The sequence below is a fragment of the Micromys minutus genome (assembly GCF_963924665.1).
Source record: "Micromys minutus genome assembly, chromosome: 3".
Taxonomy (NCBI): Eukaryota; Metazoa; Chordata; class Mammalia; order Rodentia; family Muridae; genus Micromys; species Micromys minutus.
Genome location: NC_137972.1, coordinates 22,008,329 through 22,025,716, shown reverse-complemented (window position 1 = coordinate 22,025,716; position 17,388 = coordinate 22,008,329). Strand labels below are relative to the sequence as shown.

General features: G+C 49.4%; 3 protein-coding genes across 3 annotated transcripts in view; 2 read left to right on the top strand and 1 right to left on the bottom strand.

Moving 5' to 3' along the window:
* LPCAT3 (lysophosphatidylcholine acyltransferase 3) overlaps nucleotides 1–3,608 on the top strand; it is a 36,643-nt gene extending 33,035 nt beyond the window's left edge. Inside the window, exons 6-13 of the mRNA XM_080914694.1 lie at nucleotides 19–197; nucleotides 839–947; nucleotides 1,539–1,625; nucleotides 1,700–1,866; nucleotides 2,334–2,481; nucleotides 2,555–2,713; nucleotides 2,817–2,945; nucleotides 3,110–3,608. Coding sequence (XP_080770820.1) covers nucleotides 19–197; nucleotides 839–947; nucleotides 1,539–1,625; nucleotides 1,700–1,866; nucleotides 2,334–2,481; nucleotides 2,555–2,713; nucleotides 2,817–2,933 — 966 coding nt within the window. The 3' untranslated portion in view covers nucleotides 2,934–2,945; nucleotides 3,110–3,608. The remainder of the gene's footprint in view (nucleotides 1–18; nucleotides 198–838; nucleotides 948–1,538; nucleotides 1,626–1,699; nucleotides 1,867–2,333; nucleotides 2,482–2,554; nucleotides 2,714–2,816; nucleotides 2,946–3,109) is intronic.
* A 61-nt stretch (nucleotides 3,609–3,669) lies between these two features.
* EMG1 (EMG1 N1-specific pseudouridine methyltransferase) lies at nucleotides 3,670–10,122 on the bottom strand. The gene is made up of 6 exons (XM_080914695.1): nucleotides 9,907–10,122; nucleotides 4,949–5,050; nucleotides 4,727–4,868; nucleotides 4,398–4,456; nucleotides 4,179–4,328; nucleotides 3,670–3,936 (listed from the first exon to the last, which is right to left on the bottom strand). The coding sequence occupies exons 1-6, from the start codon at nucleotides 10,072–10,074 to the stop codon at nucleotides 3,823–3,825; spliced, it is 735 nt and encodes a 244-aa protein (XP_080770821.1). The 5' UTR covers nucleotides 10,075–10,122; the 3' UTR covers nucleotides 3,670–3,822.
* A 174-nt stretch (nucleotides 10,123–10,296) lies between these two features.
* On the top strand, nucleotides 10,297–13,943 carry PHB2 (prohibitin 2; the record flags this gene model as incomplete). Its single annotated transcript, XM_080914798.1, has 8 exons — nucleotides 10,297–10,575; nucleotides 10,738–10,822; nucleotides 11,102–11,181; nucleotides 11,904–12,088; nucleotides 12,706–12,835; nucleotides 12,960–13,063; nucleotides 13,479–13,556; nucleotides 13,863–13,943. The coding sequence occupies exons 1-8, from the start codon at nucleotides 10,449–10,451 to the stop codon at nucleotides 13,941–13,943; spliced, it is 870 nt and encodes a 289-aa protein (XP_080770924.1). The 5' UTR covers nucleotides 10,297–10,448.
* Between the last annotated feature and the right edge of the window lie 3,445 nt (nucleotides 13,944–17,388).

The following is a 17,388-nucleotide window of genomic DNA, read 5'->3' as shown; positions in this document are numbered from 1 at the left end:
ATTCTCTTCTGGGCACAGAATTCCTTGTCTTCTGAGCAACAGAAATATGCCATATGGGGTGTCCCTTCATTGCTGGAAGTTGCTGGCTTCTCCTACTTCTATGGAGCCTTCTTGGTAGGACCCCAGTTTTCAATGAACCACTACATGCAGCTGGTGCGGGGACAACTGACTGACATACCAGGGAAGATGCCAAACAGGTAATCACCTCTCCTGGTCACACTCCGTGTAGGAATTCCACTTGGTACAACCACTCTGAAGTGACCTAAAGGTCAGCCCTAGCATGTTGGCCCAATTGTCAGTGTCACATGGACAATATCTACGTGTTCCTCAGACTACCCCAGCCATTCATGCTAAACCTGACGGAGAATTGTTTTGCCCACAAGTTATGTTCCTCCCTTCAAAGCCTCCTCTCATAGAGGGAGAGCCTGCTCAATATACAAAAAATGCATACAATATATACTTAACAAGAAATAATGGAAAAGCCACTGAATTCCTTCACTGGGAATTTGTCCCCCTGAATTCAGCATGAGTTAAAATGCTAGCTGCTCTGTACATGGTTTTTAGCCTTACCACTAAGAATCCTGGTAAATTCTGAGCTCAGTAGCTGAGGGCTAAAGCCTCCCATACTGTTCCCACCCATCCACCCTCATTCCTGTAACTGGGGTTTGCAAAAAACCAAGCACACAGCTGTCTTCCTGGGAAACAGCTCCAGGTACAGGGCTCCTGGTGCCACTGCACACAGTAGTCACCACACCCTGACATGCTCCTTTCCGTGACTGCAGGTCAGAGGGTGAAGGGCGAGGCTCTGCTGTCTGTGACCCCACTTGTTCCTTTCCAGCACCATACCTGCTCTCAAGCGCCTGAGTCTGGGCCTTGTCTACCTGGTGGGCTACACCCTGCTGAGCCCCCACATCACAGAAGACTATCTCCTCACTGAAGACTACGATGTGAGTGGCTGTCAGTACAGCAGTGTGACTACTGCCTCACACAAGGAGATAAGCAAAGAGCCCTGTAGATGATAGACAAGTGGGCTGTGCCATCTACAGATGTGTGTGGGATTTTGCTAGTTTGTGAAAGTTAGTTTGTGCCACCCAGGCCATAACCCACATGGACAAACCTCAGGCATGGGGTAGCTCCAGGTGCACTTTTGCACTCCCTGCCTTCTCTCTCCCCCTAAAAAAAAGCAGCTCTTTCTGTATGCCAGGTGACTTAGACTGCAGCCTTTCTTTAAACTGACAGACTTAGGGGCTTGTCCAGAGTTTATGCTCCAAGAGGGAAGTGAAAGCTCACAGTTGTTCTATAGCCTTTCTGGGTAGATTTCTCTGAACCATAGACTGCACATATGCAAGGTCCCTCTGCTGTCTAGACTGCAGAGGACGGGACACATGTTGTCACCTCTTGGCTGGTTACAGACAGATAGGGGCTATACTGTCACAGTACATGTGGCATCAGAATCAACAGGGGTAGAGGAGCCAGCCACAGTTTGAAGATCAGTGAGGGGACTGTGCCTTCCTAATGCTACTGTGCTCTCTCTCAAGAGCTGCCCTTTCTGGTTCCGCTGCATGTACATGCTCATCTGGGGCAAATTTGTGCTGTACAAGTACGTCACCTGTTGGCTGGTTACTGTAAGTAGGGAAGTTGGGGAAAGGGAGGCTGGAAGGAGGAGAGTGGCGAGATCCCTAACTGTCCTTCCCCTCAGGAAGGAGTGTGCATCTTGTCAGGCCTGGGCTTTAATGGCTATAAAGAAAATGGGACCGTGAGATGGGATGCCTGTGCCAACATGAAAGTGTGGCTCTTTGAAACCACCCCTCGCTTCAACGGCACCATCGCTTCTTTCAACATCAATACCAATGCCTGGGTAGCCCGGTGAGTATGGAGGCCTGGGCCTAGGCTCCTCTCACACTACACTGAAGGCAGACTTGTCACTTCTGTCCCTGTATCCTACTTAACACTCTAATAAGCTTTTGTTCCTACCAAGCCCCCTCATTATGTCCTTCCTCGTATGCTGTTTATGTTTATATTGTTCCATCACTGGTGTCTAAGCCTGAGAATGTCCTTGCACTGCAGCACTGTTGCTGCAGACAGACCCTTAGTAGGTGCTCAGCTGTACCTGCTGAACAAGCAGCTGATCCTCTTGCACTCATCTAAGCCCACAGTCTCTGTGTTGTCTGAACCATGACAGCTTTCCTCCAGCTCAAGCTGTCCTATTAGCACTGCTTCTGTACCCTCAGTGGCCACAAGTGGGAGCCAGTCAGCACTCCACTCCTCAGGGCACCGGGACCCAGAAGCAGGAGTCAAGTCTGAGATTCATCCTTACCCACCCTCTTCTCTAGTTACATCTTCAAACGCCTCAAGTTTCTTGGAAATAAAGAGCTCTCACAAGGTCTCTCCTTGCTGTTCTTGGCCCTCTGGCATGGCCTGCACTCGGGATACCTGGTTTGCTTCCAGATGGAATTCCTCATTGTTATTGTGGAAAAGCAGGTATGACTCAAGGGTGGGAGGAAAAATGGATGGGGAGGGGAACAGAACTGTGACCTCTCTCCTTCCACCCCAGGCCACCAACCTAATTCGGGACAGCCCGGCCCTCAGCAGCCTGGCCTCCATCACGGCCCTGCAGCCCTTCTACTACTTGGTGCAACAGACCATCCACTGGCTTTTCATGGGGTACTCCATGACCGCCTTCTGCCTCTTCACATGGGACAAGTGGCTTAAGGTAGTGAAGACCTGATTACCGGATTGCAAGGCTGTGGGGGGAGTTGTCACTGAAACCTCAAGTAGCAAGGGACAACCCACAACTCTCATCTGTCTCTCCACAGGTGTACAGATCCATCTATTTCCTTGGGCACGTCTTCTTCTTGAGCCTACTATTCATATTGCCTTATATCCACAAAGCAGTGGTGCCAAGAAAAGAGAAGTTAAAAAAGAGGGAATGATCTATCTCCCTGGTAAGTAAAGTCTACAGGCTGTAGGCTAGAACAGACTAGAGAGGAACACCAGTGGAGATTCAGGTGGACTTCAGTGTAGCTTGCCCCTGAGGGAGTGCCCTGTGGGGTCTGCTTTCCTAGTTAGGAAGGGCGGCTCCTGACCACACACCTACCTTGCCTTGTAGGTGGCCGAGAGCTGGACTGGTGCAGAAACTACTTGTCTCCCTTCTCACAGCACTCCTCACCCCCCGAGCAGAGACGCCAGGAGCTGGAAGTCACAGCACTCCCAGCTGTGCCTCTGCAACAGCCAAAGGGGAAGCTCTTGTGGGAGGAGCAGAGGGGCTGCACCCCCTTTGGACTCCCCCATGCACGTTGCCTTATCTCTCCCCTCTAGCCAGGAATCTGTTGTTTCTCTTCTGCCAATCTACTACGATTGTATATGTGCCGATACCGCCACCCCCCTATGGGGGGAGGGGAGGGTACAAGGCCCTGCCTGCTCCACTTTTTCTATCTTGGAACTATACCAGATAAAGTCACTTCTGTTTGTTCAGTTTTTCACTGCTAGCATCCCAGACTGCTTTCTTTCATACATCCTCTCCATTACTGCTAAAGCTGAGCTCATCAGGGTCTCTCCTTGAGAGCCATAGAAATCTAGGAAATCAGGAACCGTCAAAGTCCGGTGAACAGTTTACACTACCATGTACTGCTGAGTTTGAGATTCCCTCAAAACAATCAGGTCTGAAAATACAAAATAAAACTCTTTATAGGAAAAAAAACCCAAAGTACAGTGTTGACTCCCCACTCTGCCATCTTGGTACAGAAGATATCTTCCAGCAAATCCTAGGAGCCAACAGACGCCTCACCAAGAGTCCTGTTTGAGAACCAGGCGCTGCTGCTCTCAAACAACGCCCCACACTTCTTCAAAAGCTGTGGTAACTTTAGCACAGGTGAGTGCAGCAGAGAGGGGGTAGTTGCTGATGGACACCATCTTTTCTGCATACTCCACACTGACCTAAGGAAAGAAAACCCTGGTCAGGGAACACATGGGGGAGCTAACGGCTCAACAGCAGTTATCAAACTGCAAAAGACACTGCTAGAGACAGGTGAGCCCTCAAAGAATGAATGCTGGGGCAGGGATGCAGCCACCACCTGTCTCACCCCGACTTCCCAGTGTGTAAGGATGCCAACTGCTCGTGTAATCCTGCACTGAGCTTCCGCTCCATGAAGAACCTAACTACAGAGCCCAGACTATACCTTGCCATGGGCAAAGGCCCCCACCACGAAAACAACTGGGTCACTGCTGGGCACCAACTCTCGAATGTCACTGACATCTTCAACAGAAAAGGAAGTGCCAATTTTCATACAGCCAACTGGGAAGTGGTCAGACACTGGATTCTTAATTACCTAAAGACAAAAAGAAGAGTCAGCCCCAGAACTGACCCCAGAACCTACCAATGGGTTTTACCAGCTTACCTTCAAAAGCTTCTGAGGGCCGTCAGCTGCTCGGACACTCAGTTTGTGTAAAAGCTGAACTGGGTGGGGGGGGGGGAGAGGAATAAGAGTTCAGAAGTGGGAAAACACTATATTCTTCTGCCCAGTGATCTAAGCTAAACACCCCTGGGGGAACTGGGTTGTGTCCTTTACATCACACAACAGTTAAGTATGTCACTAATACTGCTGACAAGCTCAGACAGTTTTACCCCTCATTCCCCACCACCAAAGGACTGGGTGTGTGATTCTCCTGTTTCCCCTCTTCACTTTGTGGTTCATTCAGAACTTAATCCTAAGGCTTCTCTTCTCACCCATGAGACCACAAAATCGGTCAAAGGTTCTAGGAATTCGAGTCTGGGGGTTCACTTCAATCAGCACATTCTTCTGTGTGTGGATATAAACCTGTAGCAAGCCAGCTCGGTTCAGAGGGCTGTCCATAAGCATCAGCAAGCTCTGTGAAAGGAAGAGAGGCAAGGTAAAGCCTGAGAAACAGCATTTGCTCAGAGGGTGATTAGCTCTGCCCCCACAATTACCTGGTGGGTGATGTCTGGTCTGACTTCCCCCGGGTCCCGTCCATTCTTCAACAACATGGACTTGTGTTTGTCACAGTTGAGTAGTTCGTATGTTTTCCCCACCTGCAGAACAGAGCATGATGGGAGCAATGGAAACCCCATCATCCAGTCCACTCTCCAGAAGATTGTGATATATCACATTTACACACAGGATAACTATCTTACACAATAAAGGTGGGGCCAAGTCATACCACTTTTCGTTTTTCAGGCCTCTGGCTATAAGGCAAGGTTACCGAAGTTCTAGAATCAGACAAGAGTTCATAAACAAGACAAGTCTCAGAAGCAATAAGTATGTGCTGAAGAAAATGCCAGCCTAGGACACAGCAAGACCCTGCTGCCTCAATCAAAACCTGATATAAGCAAACCATTGAGAAAAAGCAGGTGGACTGCAGCTCAGTGACAGGGCTTCGTAAGCCCTGACTTCAACTCCCAGCACTACAAAATGAACACATGAAAAGTAGGAATAAAAAGGGGAGGCACTGGAGGGCCAGGATTACATATGACATTATAACCAAGAACCCATACAAGTGAAGAGCCAAAAATCTAGCTAGTGTCAGGAAAATGTGACATCTGAAGTTCTCCGACAAGTCCGTGCCAACAGAAACAGCAAGTAACTACCATTTGCAATTTCAAATCTCAAGAGACATTAGAATGGTCAGCAAGACCAAGTCTAAACGTGACTTCGAGACAGCTCAGCAGACAAAGGTACTTGCCACCAAGCCTAAAGATCTGAGTTCAATTCCCAAGACTCACATGGTGAAAGGAAAGAAACCAAGTGTCCTTTGACCTTCATACATGCCCAAATATATATATGCACACATACCACACAAAAGAACCCTGTAACATGGCTTTTCATATGGGTCAGAAGGTAAAGGCACTAGTTGACATCAATCTCCTACACATGGTAGGAGAGCCACCCCTACCACCTCAGATTGTCAATGAATGTACACACATGCTGGAAGGCTTTTTAACTTATGAACAAACACAGGTTTTTGTTTGTTTTTTAAGACTTATTTTATGTGAGTACACTTTACTCTCTTCAGACACATCAGAAGAGGGCATCAGATTCCATTACAGATGGTTGTGAGCCACCATGTGCTTAATGGGAACTGAACTCATGACTTAACCACTGAGTCATCTCTCCAGCCCACAAACACAGGTTTTTAAAGTCTGCATCACTAGAACTTTTTATGTCTAGAGACAAAGTGATAATACACATTTCAAAATATTTGGGGGGTATGTAATTTGGGGGACTAACCAAATAGCTCAAACAATGTCAGAGGCCAGAAAAATGTCAGTGGTTAAGGAATGGAATTCTTGCAAAGAACCTGGATTTGATTTCCCAGCATCCATGTCAGGTGGCCTATAACTAACTTCATCTCCAGGGGAACCTGGAAACTCCAGCCTCCACGAGCATCCAAACATGTGGTTCACACACATGCATAATTACACCTGTCCGTATTCATTTAATCCTATGTGCACTCTATATATGTAGTGCCAGTGGAGGCTAAAAGAGGGCACTGGATCCCCTGGAACTGGAGTTACAGTTGTGAGCCACCATGTGGGCATTAGGAATTGAACCTGTTCCTCTGGAAGAGCAGCCAGTGCTCTTAACTGCTAAGCCATCATAGCTCTAGCCCCACACAAGTCTTTAAAAAAAAAAAAAAAAAAAGAGTAGGAGCTAGAGATGGCTTGGTTAAGAGAACCACTGTGCTTATTCATGCAGAGGCCCCGATGTAATTCCCAGCACCCACAGTGGTTCACAACCACCCAGAACTCAGCTCCAGCCAACTGGCCTGCTCAGATACCTGTACATGTACACCCAGGCAGCGCACACATACACATACATTTTAAAAGAATGTCAGAGCAGGGGCTGGAGAGATGGCTTGGTAAAGACTGGCTGCTCTTCCAGAGGTTCTGAATTCAATTCTAAGCAACCACATGGGATCTGATGCCCTCTTCTGGTATGTCTAAAGACAGTGACAGTACTAATGTATAAAATAAATAAATCTTTAAAAAACAGTAATAACGTCAGAGTAAAGCTCATGATCAAAAACTAAGTCCTTGGACACCCTCAATTGTAAGACAATGAACTTTTGGAATAATCCTATTTCAACCCATTTGTAAGATAAAAGTAGAGGTTTGTGCTTTTAATTTTTAAAGATTTACTTAGTTTTACATGTTTGAGTGTTCAGCCTGTACATATACATATGCATCATGTGTATGCCAGGTGCCTGTAGACATCAGAGGAAGGCATCAGATCCTGTGGAACTAGAATGACAAGGTTATGAAGCCAGCATGTGGAAGGAACCACAAGAGAAGACATCAAAGTGCTACACTTACTGCAGCAGTGATGGTGAAAGCTGAGTTTGTGTACTAATCGGAAACCAAGAACTGGAATGACCAGAACAAAACCATTGCCAGCAGTTCTCAACAGTTCTTAAAAGTTACTAAAGAGACAGGAGAAAGTTTGAAACCTCATACTTGGTTCTCATAGAAACAGTAAATAATCTCCCGAGTCTACAAACTGATGAACAGAAATGGCTTGTTAACAGATGGACAGGAAATACAGATGGAAGGCACCACTCTGTTGTCACATCTATACCTCCACATCAGTTTGTGTGTGCATGCGCACACATGCACATATAGCTACAATGTGCTTACGTGTGAAGGCCAGAGGTTGATGTCTGGTGTCTTTCTCTATCACCCTTACTTTCTAACATAAGAGTTCCTCACTGAACCTGAGCTCACCGATTCAGCTAGGCCGGCAGGCCCCATCAAGCTCTACAGATTCACTTGTCTCTCCAATGCCAGGATTACAAATTGAGCTGGGACCCTCCCTTCTCTCCTCCTCACACTCAGAGATCTACCTCTCATCTGACTCACAGTTCTCGGATTAAAAGCACGCCTAGCATGGCCTGGCTTTTTTCTTAGGTGCTGGCGTTAGAACTAAGTCCTCTGCAAGAACAAGTGCTCCTAACTGATGTCTCTCCACCCCTGGGCTAGGAGTTTTAACATAACTGTTTGATCTCTCAGTAAGTAACCTGGAACAAGTGATACTAATTTCAAGTATCAGACATTATTCTAAACAAATACAGTAACTCCTTTACTCCTTCCAAACATTACAGTTAAGTGAACTGATTTGCCTTTGTCAGAAAACTGGTATTTAGAAGGAATCTAGTATATCTACTTTCTGAAACATGGACACAGGGATGGTTTCCACATTTGCAAATTACCATTATCATGGGATTCCTAGTCTGATAATGTTAAGATTAACACTCAGAGTTGATAAGCAGCTAGGTGTAGTGGTGCATGCCTTTAATCCCAGCACTCAGGAGGCAGAAGAGACAGGCAGATATCATTGAGTTCCAGGCCAGCCAGAGCTACACAGTGAGACCCTGTCAACAACAATAACAAAAAACAAGGGCGGATAGATAAGCAGTTAGGTGCTCGGCAGTTAACAGCACTGGCTGCTCTTCAGGACACAGGTTCAATTCTCAGCCCCCAAATGGCAGCTCACAGCTGTCTTTAACTCCAGTTCTAGGGGATCTGGCATTGTAGAGATACATACAGGCAAAACACATTAAAAAAAAAAAAATAAACCTTTTTAAACAATAATAATGATAATGGATGCCAGACAACACTAAGGGAGGAACATATAAAAGCCTGTATGTAAAAAAAGTTGGGATGGAAATAACTAACTACAGAAAATTTTAAATCTGATTAATTGATCACTTAATAAAAAATAGAAGGGGAGGGCACAGGAGAGATGGTTCAGCGGTTAAGAGCACTGACTGCTCTTCCAGAGGTCCTGAGTTCAATTCCCAACAACCACATGGTGGTTCACAACCATCTGTAATGGGTTCTAATGCCCTCTTCTCGTGTGCCTGAAGACAGTTCCAGAATATTATTTATTTATTCAGAAATAAATAAGTCTAGGGGGGAAGTAGAAGAGGAAAAGTTTCCTAGTTTCATAAAGTATACATGAAGAACAGATGGAAAAAGATTCTTACCTTGGGTTATTAGAAACACACTACTTTTATAAGACTGTCAATATAGATCCTGTGTGGTTTAGTTGAGTAAGATATACATCCACTTTACAAAGTTAGAGCGAACTTGCTTTCTCACAGTAACCAGGAAGGGGCTAAGGACCAAATTTAACTCCTGGCATGGTAAAATTCACCTATAAATATCTTAATGCTTAGGAAGTTGAAGGTAGAGAGTTCCAAGCTAACCTGGACTGCATTCTAAGAATGATCAAAAACAACAACCCAGAGTGGGGGGAGGGGGCTTGTGGGCCTGCACACTGAGCAAGTTTAGCTCCGAAAGGTAAGACATAAGAAAGGGGGGAGAGGGGCTGGAGAGATGACATTGGGGTTATGACAAAGTCTTCTTGTATAGGACCCAAGTTAGGTTCCTAGCACCACCATGAGGTGGCTCACAGCCACATGCAGACTTGCAAGCATAAGTAAAGTAAATATTTAAAGGGGGTAAAAAAAAGCAAAGAGGAAGGCTTTTTAAATAATCTGATTCAGACATACTTCAGAATAGGTAAATATAAAACAAGCTGACAGTCGAAACCCTTTTAACAAAATATAACATCAAGTCCTTGGCAATAAAAGTCTGGGAAAGTCACTGGCCTCTGGAAATGTGGAAAACCTCAATAGACACTGCTTCCCTCATTTTGCATTTTGTATCACAGAGTCCCTAATAAATCAACTAAAAGCAAAGTGAGGGCTGAAATGAGAGTCAAGAGCAAAAGGAAACACTGCCAATCCAGGATGTCAACAACCTGCAACACTAGGTCATCCTTCAAAAGCAAATTTCACGGCTCTGCTTTTCCATTCACTCTGTGCCCGGGGTCGCCACAGAATCTGATCCACCAATTCACTACCTCCGCACTCACTGTTCAAAACTACCTTGACTGTCTCCAGGCTGGCCCCTTCCAACACCACAATGAGCCTACGGCCCCCGCACTTGCTTCCTGCCCCAAGCCGGGGCCTCTTAGGCGGCGCAGTGTCCCAGTCCTGTTCCTGCACTGAAAAACGCCGCTCACGAGGTTGAAAGCCACCACTGGTCGCAGCCATCTTGTAAGCAGACCGGAAGTTGCGCTGAGGTCCTTAAGTTAGAACTTCACGTCCGTCACGTCACTGCAAACGGCCTTCCAGCTGCCATTTTAAAAGAGGGCGCTGGAAAATGGCGATACCTGTATGGAAGCCTCTCTGGGAAGGCACACCTCCAAAAGAGGCGGGACTTCCGGATGCGCCATTCTTGTGCGCGGGGTTCGGGTCCGCCTAGGCCCACGGGGGCGGGTCCAGAGGGAAGCGCACTTCCGGTGCCCTTTCTCCCGCGAGCTCTAAGGCCCCCGATCCTCGTGTGCAAGGCGAGGTCTGGAGTGGGGTAGAAGCTGGCGGGCACCTCCTCCTGACCGCTGGTGCCTCCGCCTTCAGGAGGATCAGACATGGCCCAGAACTTAAAGGACTTAGCGGGACGCCTGCCCGCCGGGCCTCGAGGCATGGGCACGGCGCTGAAGCTGCTGCTGGGGGCCGGGGCGGTGGCCTACGGCGTCCGCGAGTCCGTGTTCACCGGTGAGCAACCTCCTTCCGCTGTCCGGACCTCGCAGTCCCCAGGCCCCACTGTCCTTCCTTCCCCCCGGTGTCCGCGCCTCCCTGTTCCCTCATCCCCGTCCACCTGCGCCGACCAGTAGTCTAACCAACAGCTTGTCCTGACTGCCACCCCTCTCTCCACAGTGGAAGGTGGTCATAGAGCCATCTTCTTTAATCGTATTGGTGGCGTGCAGCAGGACACAATCCTAGCCGAAGGCCTTCACTTCAGGTAATGGCGGGCAGAGCGAACAGGCCCTGACCCTTCACCCTTGACGGCTGTAGCCGGACTTAACAGGATTCGGTACTGCTTTTTCCCTACTTCGAAAGGACAGTGGCTGCTTCGAAACTCCAGCAAGGCATAAAGGGCTGTTGTCGACAGGGGAAAAGAGAATCTTCTTTTCTGTGGTCATGGGGAGGAACAGGCCCAAGGACGAGTGGTGAGGGGAAACTGGTCATAATCAATGAAACTGCAGTTTCCCAACTCCTGTCCCTGACATCTCCTCTCCAGGATCCCTTGGTTCCAGTACCCCATCATCTATGACATTCGGGCCAGACCTCGAAAAATCTCCTCCCCCACAGGCTCCAAAGGTAAATGTGCACAACTGGGAGCTGTGTGGCACGTGGGGAAAGAAAGAAATGTAAAATGAACCTGGTGAGGCTGCCAGAAATGGTGGTGTTTCTCGGGTCTTGGTTATGTGTGCACGTTTTAACACTACCTTCTGCCTAGCAAACTGAATAAGAGTTGCCTTTCTTCCTTGCTGCCTAGATCCAAGCCCTTTTTTTAAGGCCTTTTTTTCTGTTGACCTGCTGATTACATCCACACTACACACCTTGCTCTGGAGAAAGTGCCCCCACTCTTCACTAGCCGTTTCCTTGTAGACCATACTTAGAAGCCCTGCCTTTGAGATTCCCCAGGCCTCTGCCTCATTCCCATGTACACACCGAGGCAAGTAGCCCACACAAGTGCTTCTTTGTGCTGGTTTCCGTGTATGTGGTTTATTCGTTCGCTAAGCCTTAGGCCTCAAACAGTTCACGGTTCTGGTTCTCCAGTCCCTAATGGCTAGGGGGAAACCACTTGGGGCGAGTAGGGGGAAAAAATAGCCGTATTAGCAGAAGGCCTATAGAAAAGATTTCACAGTAAACAAGGATCTGTCATGCCCTTGTCCACATGTTGCTTGTTGACATGATTATCTTCCCAGAGGAGTGCTAGGCTGTACATAACACTAGGCATGGTGGGAATCACTCATAAGAAAAAATGGTTGGAAAGGGGGAATTTGGCCTTAACCAGCCACTGCTGACCTCTCCCTCAGACCTGCAGATGGTGAACATCTCCCTGCGCGTGCTGTCGCGACCCAATGCCCAGGAGCTCCCCAGCATGTACCAGCGCCTAGGGCTAGACTATGAGGAGCGAGTGCTGCCTTCCATTGTCAATGAGGTGCTCAAGAGTGTGGTGGCCAAGTTCAACGCCTCACAGCTGATTACCCAGCGGGCTCAGGTCTGACTCCTGTCACTGCACGTTGGCAGCCTGTCCCTCCTTGGTCGGGGTTACTGGGTACTAAAAAAAAGGTGTCCCAGGCTGTGGGATAGATCTGTAGTTCAGTTGATGAGTGCTGGCCTAGCGAGCACAAATCCTGGTTTTATTCCCAAGCATTATTTGAATGAGGTTTGGCACATCCCTGTAATCCCAGCACTCAAGAGGCAGAAGCAAGTGTATCAGAAGTTTGGGATTATCGTGGGCTGAGTGGCCAGCTGGACGGTGGGAAATAAGGAGGCACCACTGTAGACCCTGATAGCAGTCGGGAGGAAGCACAGAAGAGAATAATGACAGTATAGTCTTTCCTCCATTGACAGGAAGCTAAGGAGATGCATAAACTGAAAAGAGAGGGTCTCTGTGACCTGGGACAGTCATGCCACCTGTCTGGTGCTGCCTCAGCTGTCACATGGAGAAATGGAACCGAGTTTTTTTCTAGTGATTGTTGGAGGATTTAGGTGGTAGGTTTTCAGCCCATACCCAGCTCTGTTGTTCAGATGGTTACAGCAATGCTGCCTTCCTTCCAGTTCTCTGATCCCCTCAAACCAAACTGCCCTTCCCCTCCCGACCGTCACCCCCAGGTGTCTCTGTTGATCCGAAGAGAGCTGACAGAGCGAGCCAAGGACTTCAGCCTCATCCTGGATGATGTGGCTATCACAGAGCTGAGCTTCAGCCGAGAGTACACAGCTGCTGTAGAAGCCAAACAAGTGGGTAAGTCCATGGAGGCAGGTGAAGTCGATGGAGGTGGGAGAAGGCGGGCTGCATGGATGCGGGGGGGGGGGGAGGGGGGGTTCCTACACGTCACAGCTGTAACACCAGTTCACTTATGCCACAGCTCAGCAGGAAGCCCAGCGGGCCCAGTTTTTGGTGGAAAAAGCGAAGCAGGAACAGCGACAGAAAATTGTGCAGGCTGAAGGGGAGGCGGAGGCTGCCAAGATGATATCCTTCTGTTGCAGAGCTTGGCCTCTTCCCTCGGACAACCTGTTTCCCATCTTCCACCATGGGCCAACTGATGAGACTAAGGCGAATGCGACTGGCCTACTGACTCTTGGCTTGGGGGGATGGGGGGGGCGACAGGACAACTGGTGAGATCTGAAATCTTGGTGGGGGTACCTGAGCCTGACTCCCTGCTGTAAGGCCAGATCAATAGCACTGCTGGCCTTGCCTTCTTGTCAGCTGTCACCACAGTACTGGCAGCATCCTGTAGGGAGGCCCACAGTGGGTAGCCAAAGTGTGAGTAGCCATGTGAGCGCAAACCTTGAATCTGACAGCCCAGAGGACTCTTGGCAGAGGGTGGGGAGGATTGCCACGGATGTAACCTGGCTGTGAGGAACCCTTAACTCTGTCTGCTCACCTTGGAGAAGCACTAAGCAAGAATCCTGGCTATATCAAGCTCCGAAAGATCCGGGCCGCCCAGAACATCTCTAAGACGGTGAGTAGAAGCCCTCACGATCCAAGGACAGCCCGATTAAAAGTATTCAGCTACACAGTCACACAATAGAGACTCAGCAGAGAGCTTGAGTCTCTACTTAAACAGTATCCTTGGGCACCCTTCTCCCTCCAGACTGACCCCTCAGTGCTCCCAGGTTGTGTTTATGGCTGTTCTACAACTGTGACAGCAAAGCTTCTTGCACCTTTGTACTAGATCAGGATCCTGTTCTGTTACTGGGTCTTCCACTGGGTGGCCACTGAATCAGATTGGAAGCCTCTGCTAACACATCTGTTCCCTATCCTGTAGATCGCCACCTCACAGAACCGAATCTATCTCACAGCTGACAACCTTGTGCTGAATCTACAGGATGAAAGCTTCACTAGGTGAGAGGTCCCACAGTACAGAGAGCAAAGCACCTGTGTCTCCCCTGGACTCTGGGGTCTGTCTAGGTAGTCACCGAGGGCCCTTGACAGTTTCTCTGAACACTAGTTAGAAAAGTGGGTGTCTAGCTGGTTGGCAATTCCTATCCTGCCATTTTCTGGGATTGACTTTATAAAGCAAAGCAGGACGTTCCATGGGAAGTGACGATGGCAGTCTCATGAGAGCAGAAATGGTGAAGAGCTGTCCTCACTGGGGATTGGAGAGGGGTCTAGAGCAGCTGACTAATTATATATTTCTCTTTTCATATATTTTCGGCTCACTTCATGGCATGCTCGCTACAGGGGAAGGTAAGTCACTGCCTTCTTGCTATAGGGTCCTGAGGGCCATCTGCTTCCTGGACCTGCCCCTACACCTCCCCTTTATCCCCAGTCAGGCCTTCATTTAGGAAAACGGATGGTTTGGGGTGTTCTGCACCACACACTTATGTCCCCAATAATATTAGGAATGTCTCCTTTGTTCTACAGTGACAGCCTCATTAAGGGTAAGAAATGAGTGTGGACATCAAGAACCCCACCACCAGATAAGTTGGCACACTTCTCCAGTTTGGAAGGGCCAGCTAGGGGGTCAAGCACACCCCACCCTGACCCAAGCATCATGTGATGGATTCTTCTGTATCTGCCCTCTTGAATTAAGGAAGACTGAAGACCAGCCAACCCTTTCAGAGGGTTTTCCTCCTTCCTGTATTGGCTGGGAGGGGGAGATGGATGGGGGACAGTGTGATTTCTCTGTGATTTCCTATTGTGTTCTCCCTTTCCCAGATTGGGGGGGAGATAACCACCATGCCAGGAATTCTCAATAAAATTTTTATTACTTAAACTAAAGCCAAAAAGTTTGCATCTGAGTGTGCACGCAGAGTTGGTCACACATGCACCGTGAGTCTCTGCCAGCAGAGGGCACAAGCAGTTTGGCCTGTGGCATCCTGACCCTGCTGCCAGGTCCTCAAAACAGGACCCACACAGAGAGCAGCCAATCTCAGAGGCCCAACTACACCCTTCACCCCACCCTCCAGGTCTACCAAATGAACCTGCAGACTTAATAACATCTTTAAAAGCTGGAGCAGCTGTGGCTTTGCTGAGCCAAACTAAAAACGTGATGACCCCAGGGGGAACTGCTTCCTTGGTAACCAGCGTCTGGGTCGCTTTGGGAGACAGTGTGTGTTCCTCCGAGGGTTTCAGTGTTCCGAACCCAGTGTGCTATTACTTAATCACAGATAGGATGAGCTATTACACTGAAGTTTCTCCCTATGGAGGTGGCCTAACTACCCCCACAGCCCTGGATCCCAACTTAACAAGAGCCTGTTTTCCAGATTACCTCTTCTGAAGACCCAAGTACTGGGAAAATCAAGCCATTGCTCATATGTAGTTCCCTAGAACCATTGCCATCTTTTCCTTCTGGGCAGACAAGAAATGTGGAACCATAAAACAATGCAATGGGGAAAGAGGTGAACATTAACTGGGCTATATATAGGGTGCAGTAAACCCCAGCTCCTTGGGTTCTTGGAGGGAGTGGTATTTCCTGAGGTCCGGGAAGCTTAAGACAGCCAGGCCAATGGACCTGAATCAGTATCCTGCGTTCCCCTCTCTCGTTCCCAGGGTGAAAAGACAATGGAAGCGCCTGGGGACCAAATGTGTTTCCAAATCTTGCTGCTGTTCTGAAGGCAGCCATTTTGTCTCTTTCCCATTGTTCCCCTTTGCCAAGTGATTCACACACACACACCCCATCCAGAAGGTTAAAGGTCAGAGGCTGTAGGTCTGGTGGCCTCAGTGGTCTTCAAGGCTCCAAGGTCACTGCTGAGGGAACTGACCCGGGGGCCATCTTTACCAGACAGTGTTAGGAGCTTCGTACTTCAACCATCCAACACTGCACTGGAAGATGGACCCAGAGCCAGCCAACATAAATTGATCTAGCGTTGATCAAGCGCTAGAGGGAAGCCGCTGCTGGCTGACTGACTGAGGCCTCCTGAGTGCGTAGACAATCCCGAGGCCAAGGTCTGTTTCTAGTAGGTTCTGGATCTACCAGATGACAAATCACACTGGGTTGGAGGAGGGGCTGGGGCCATTGTGTTCTTCCAGTGGGCAAGCAGCCAACCGGAGAGCCACTTCTGCAACACCCTTAACTCGGGAGAAGGGGCTTTCAGGGTATGTGTGGGAGGAATGGGTTTGCTGCCAGATAAAGGGCCTAAAGCAATGGACGCGCAGTGGACGCCGATGACACAGGGACAGGGGCCTCCATCATTACCCGGCAGTATTAGAGACTCCCAACCAGCACCCAAACACTGCTGGGTAAGACGAGGGCCCCTACCCAACCAGTCCACCTTCAAGATCAGTCCCGGCGAAGCCGAAGGCCCTAAGGAGAAGCCGCAGATCTCCTGTTCCCATCCCCCACCTCGGCGTCATTTGGGACACTTCCGGGAGAGCCTTGCTGCTCCCCACCAGGCGTACCCTGAGTTGCCCGTCACTGAGGCCAAAACCAGCTTCAGCAACCCCCCGCCCCCCAGCCTCTACTGTCCGCCTGCGAGCCAGACCCTTACCATTCCACGGCCTGTCCCTGCCCCCAGCACACCAACTTTCTGCGTTCTACCGTTCCTAGCGCAGCCCCAGGACCCCCTTGATCTTGCCTTTACCTGGCACCAGACCCGCCTGACCCCTAGAGTGGTGCAGAAGAAAGAAAAGGGGTATCAACGCCCCGGATTCAGCCACCTAGGGCCAGCTTGGCCTTCAGTCTTCCTCTTCCTTCTTCACCTGCGGGGCAGCACAGGCGCCTTACCTGGGCCCCGCCCGCCTCTGCCCTGCGCACAGGTGTGTCCTCCTGCCATAGGCTGCCCCCCTCTCCGCCTTAACTCCTTCCCTCCCAGCACCAGCCCTGGGCACCTCCTCTTGAGGCCTGGCCATCCCGCCAGGCCTCCCGCCCTTTCTGGCCGCCTTTCTTCTCCTACCTAGTCATTCCCTGTTTCTAAAGGGAAATAGAGAAGCCATCTTTGGATTCCCCATCCAGCGGCTCCTTCCCCAAGCTAAAAAACAAAAAACAAAAAAAAAAAAAAAAAACCCTCTTCTCTGAGACCTCTCCAATCCTGCCCTCAGCCAGAGTCAGAGGATCATCCCTGAGGTCAGTGTGGGGTCAGCTGGGCAGGCACTGGTCTGTGTCCCGGCCCAGGGCTCAGACAGTTGGGCAACCCCTTGAGAACTGGGAAGGGAGGAAGCCCCACCAGACCCACCACTTGCCCCAAGCATGCCTCCGGATCTTTGGTTTTACCCCGAAGTTGCAGAGGCTGCCCGGGCCCAAAGGCATCCTAGCCCTACAGCAGCTAAACCAGGAGGGGCAGTCCTTACAACCCACCTCTGAGCAGCAGAGCCCTTTTCTCAGTTGACCCTCAAAAGAATTAGTCGGGGAC

Bases quoted from the DNA above. Each gene is read 5' to 3' on its own strand.
- EMG1 (XM_080914695.1), bottom strand. From the start codon at position 10,074: ATGGCTGCGACCAGTGGTGGCTTTCAACCTCGTGAGCGGCGTTTTTCA. The intron at 4,869-4,948 runs GTAATTGTGGGG...TTCCTTTCACAG, and splicing joins GACCAGACATCACCCACCAG to AGCTTGCTGATGCTTATGGA. The intron at 4,457-4,726 runs GTGAGAAGAGAA...CCCCCCACCCAG, and splicing joins CCGATTTTGTGGTCTCATGG to TTCAGCTTTTACACAAACTG.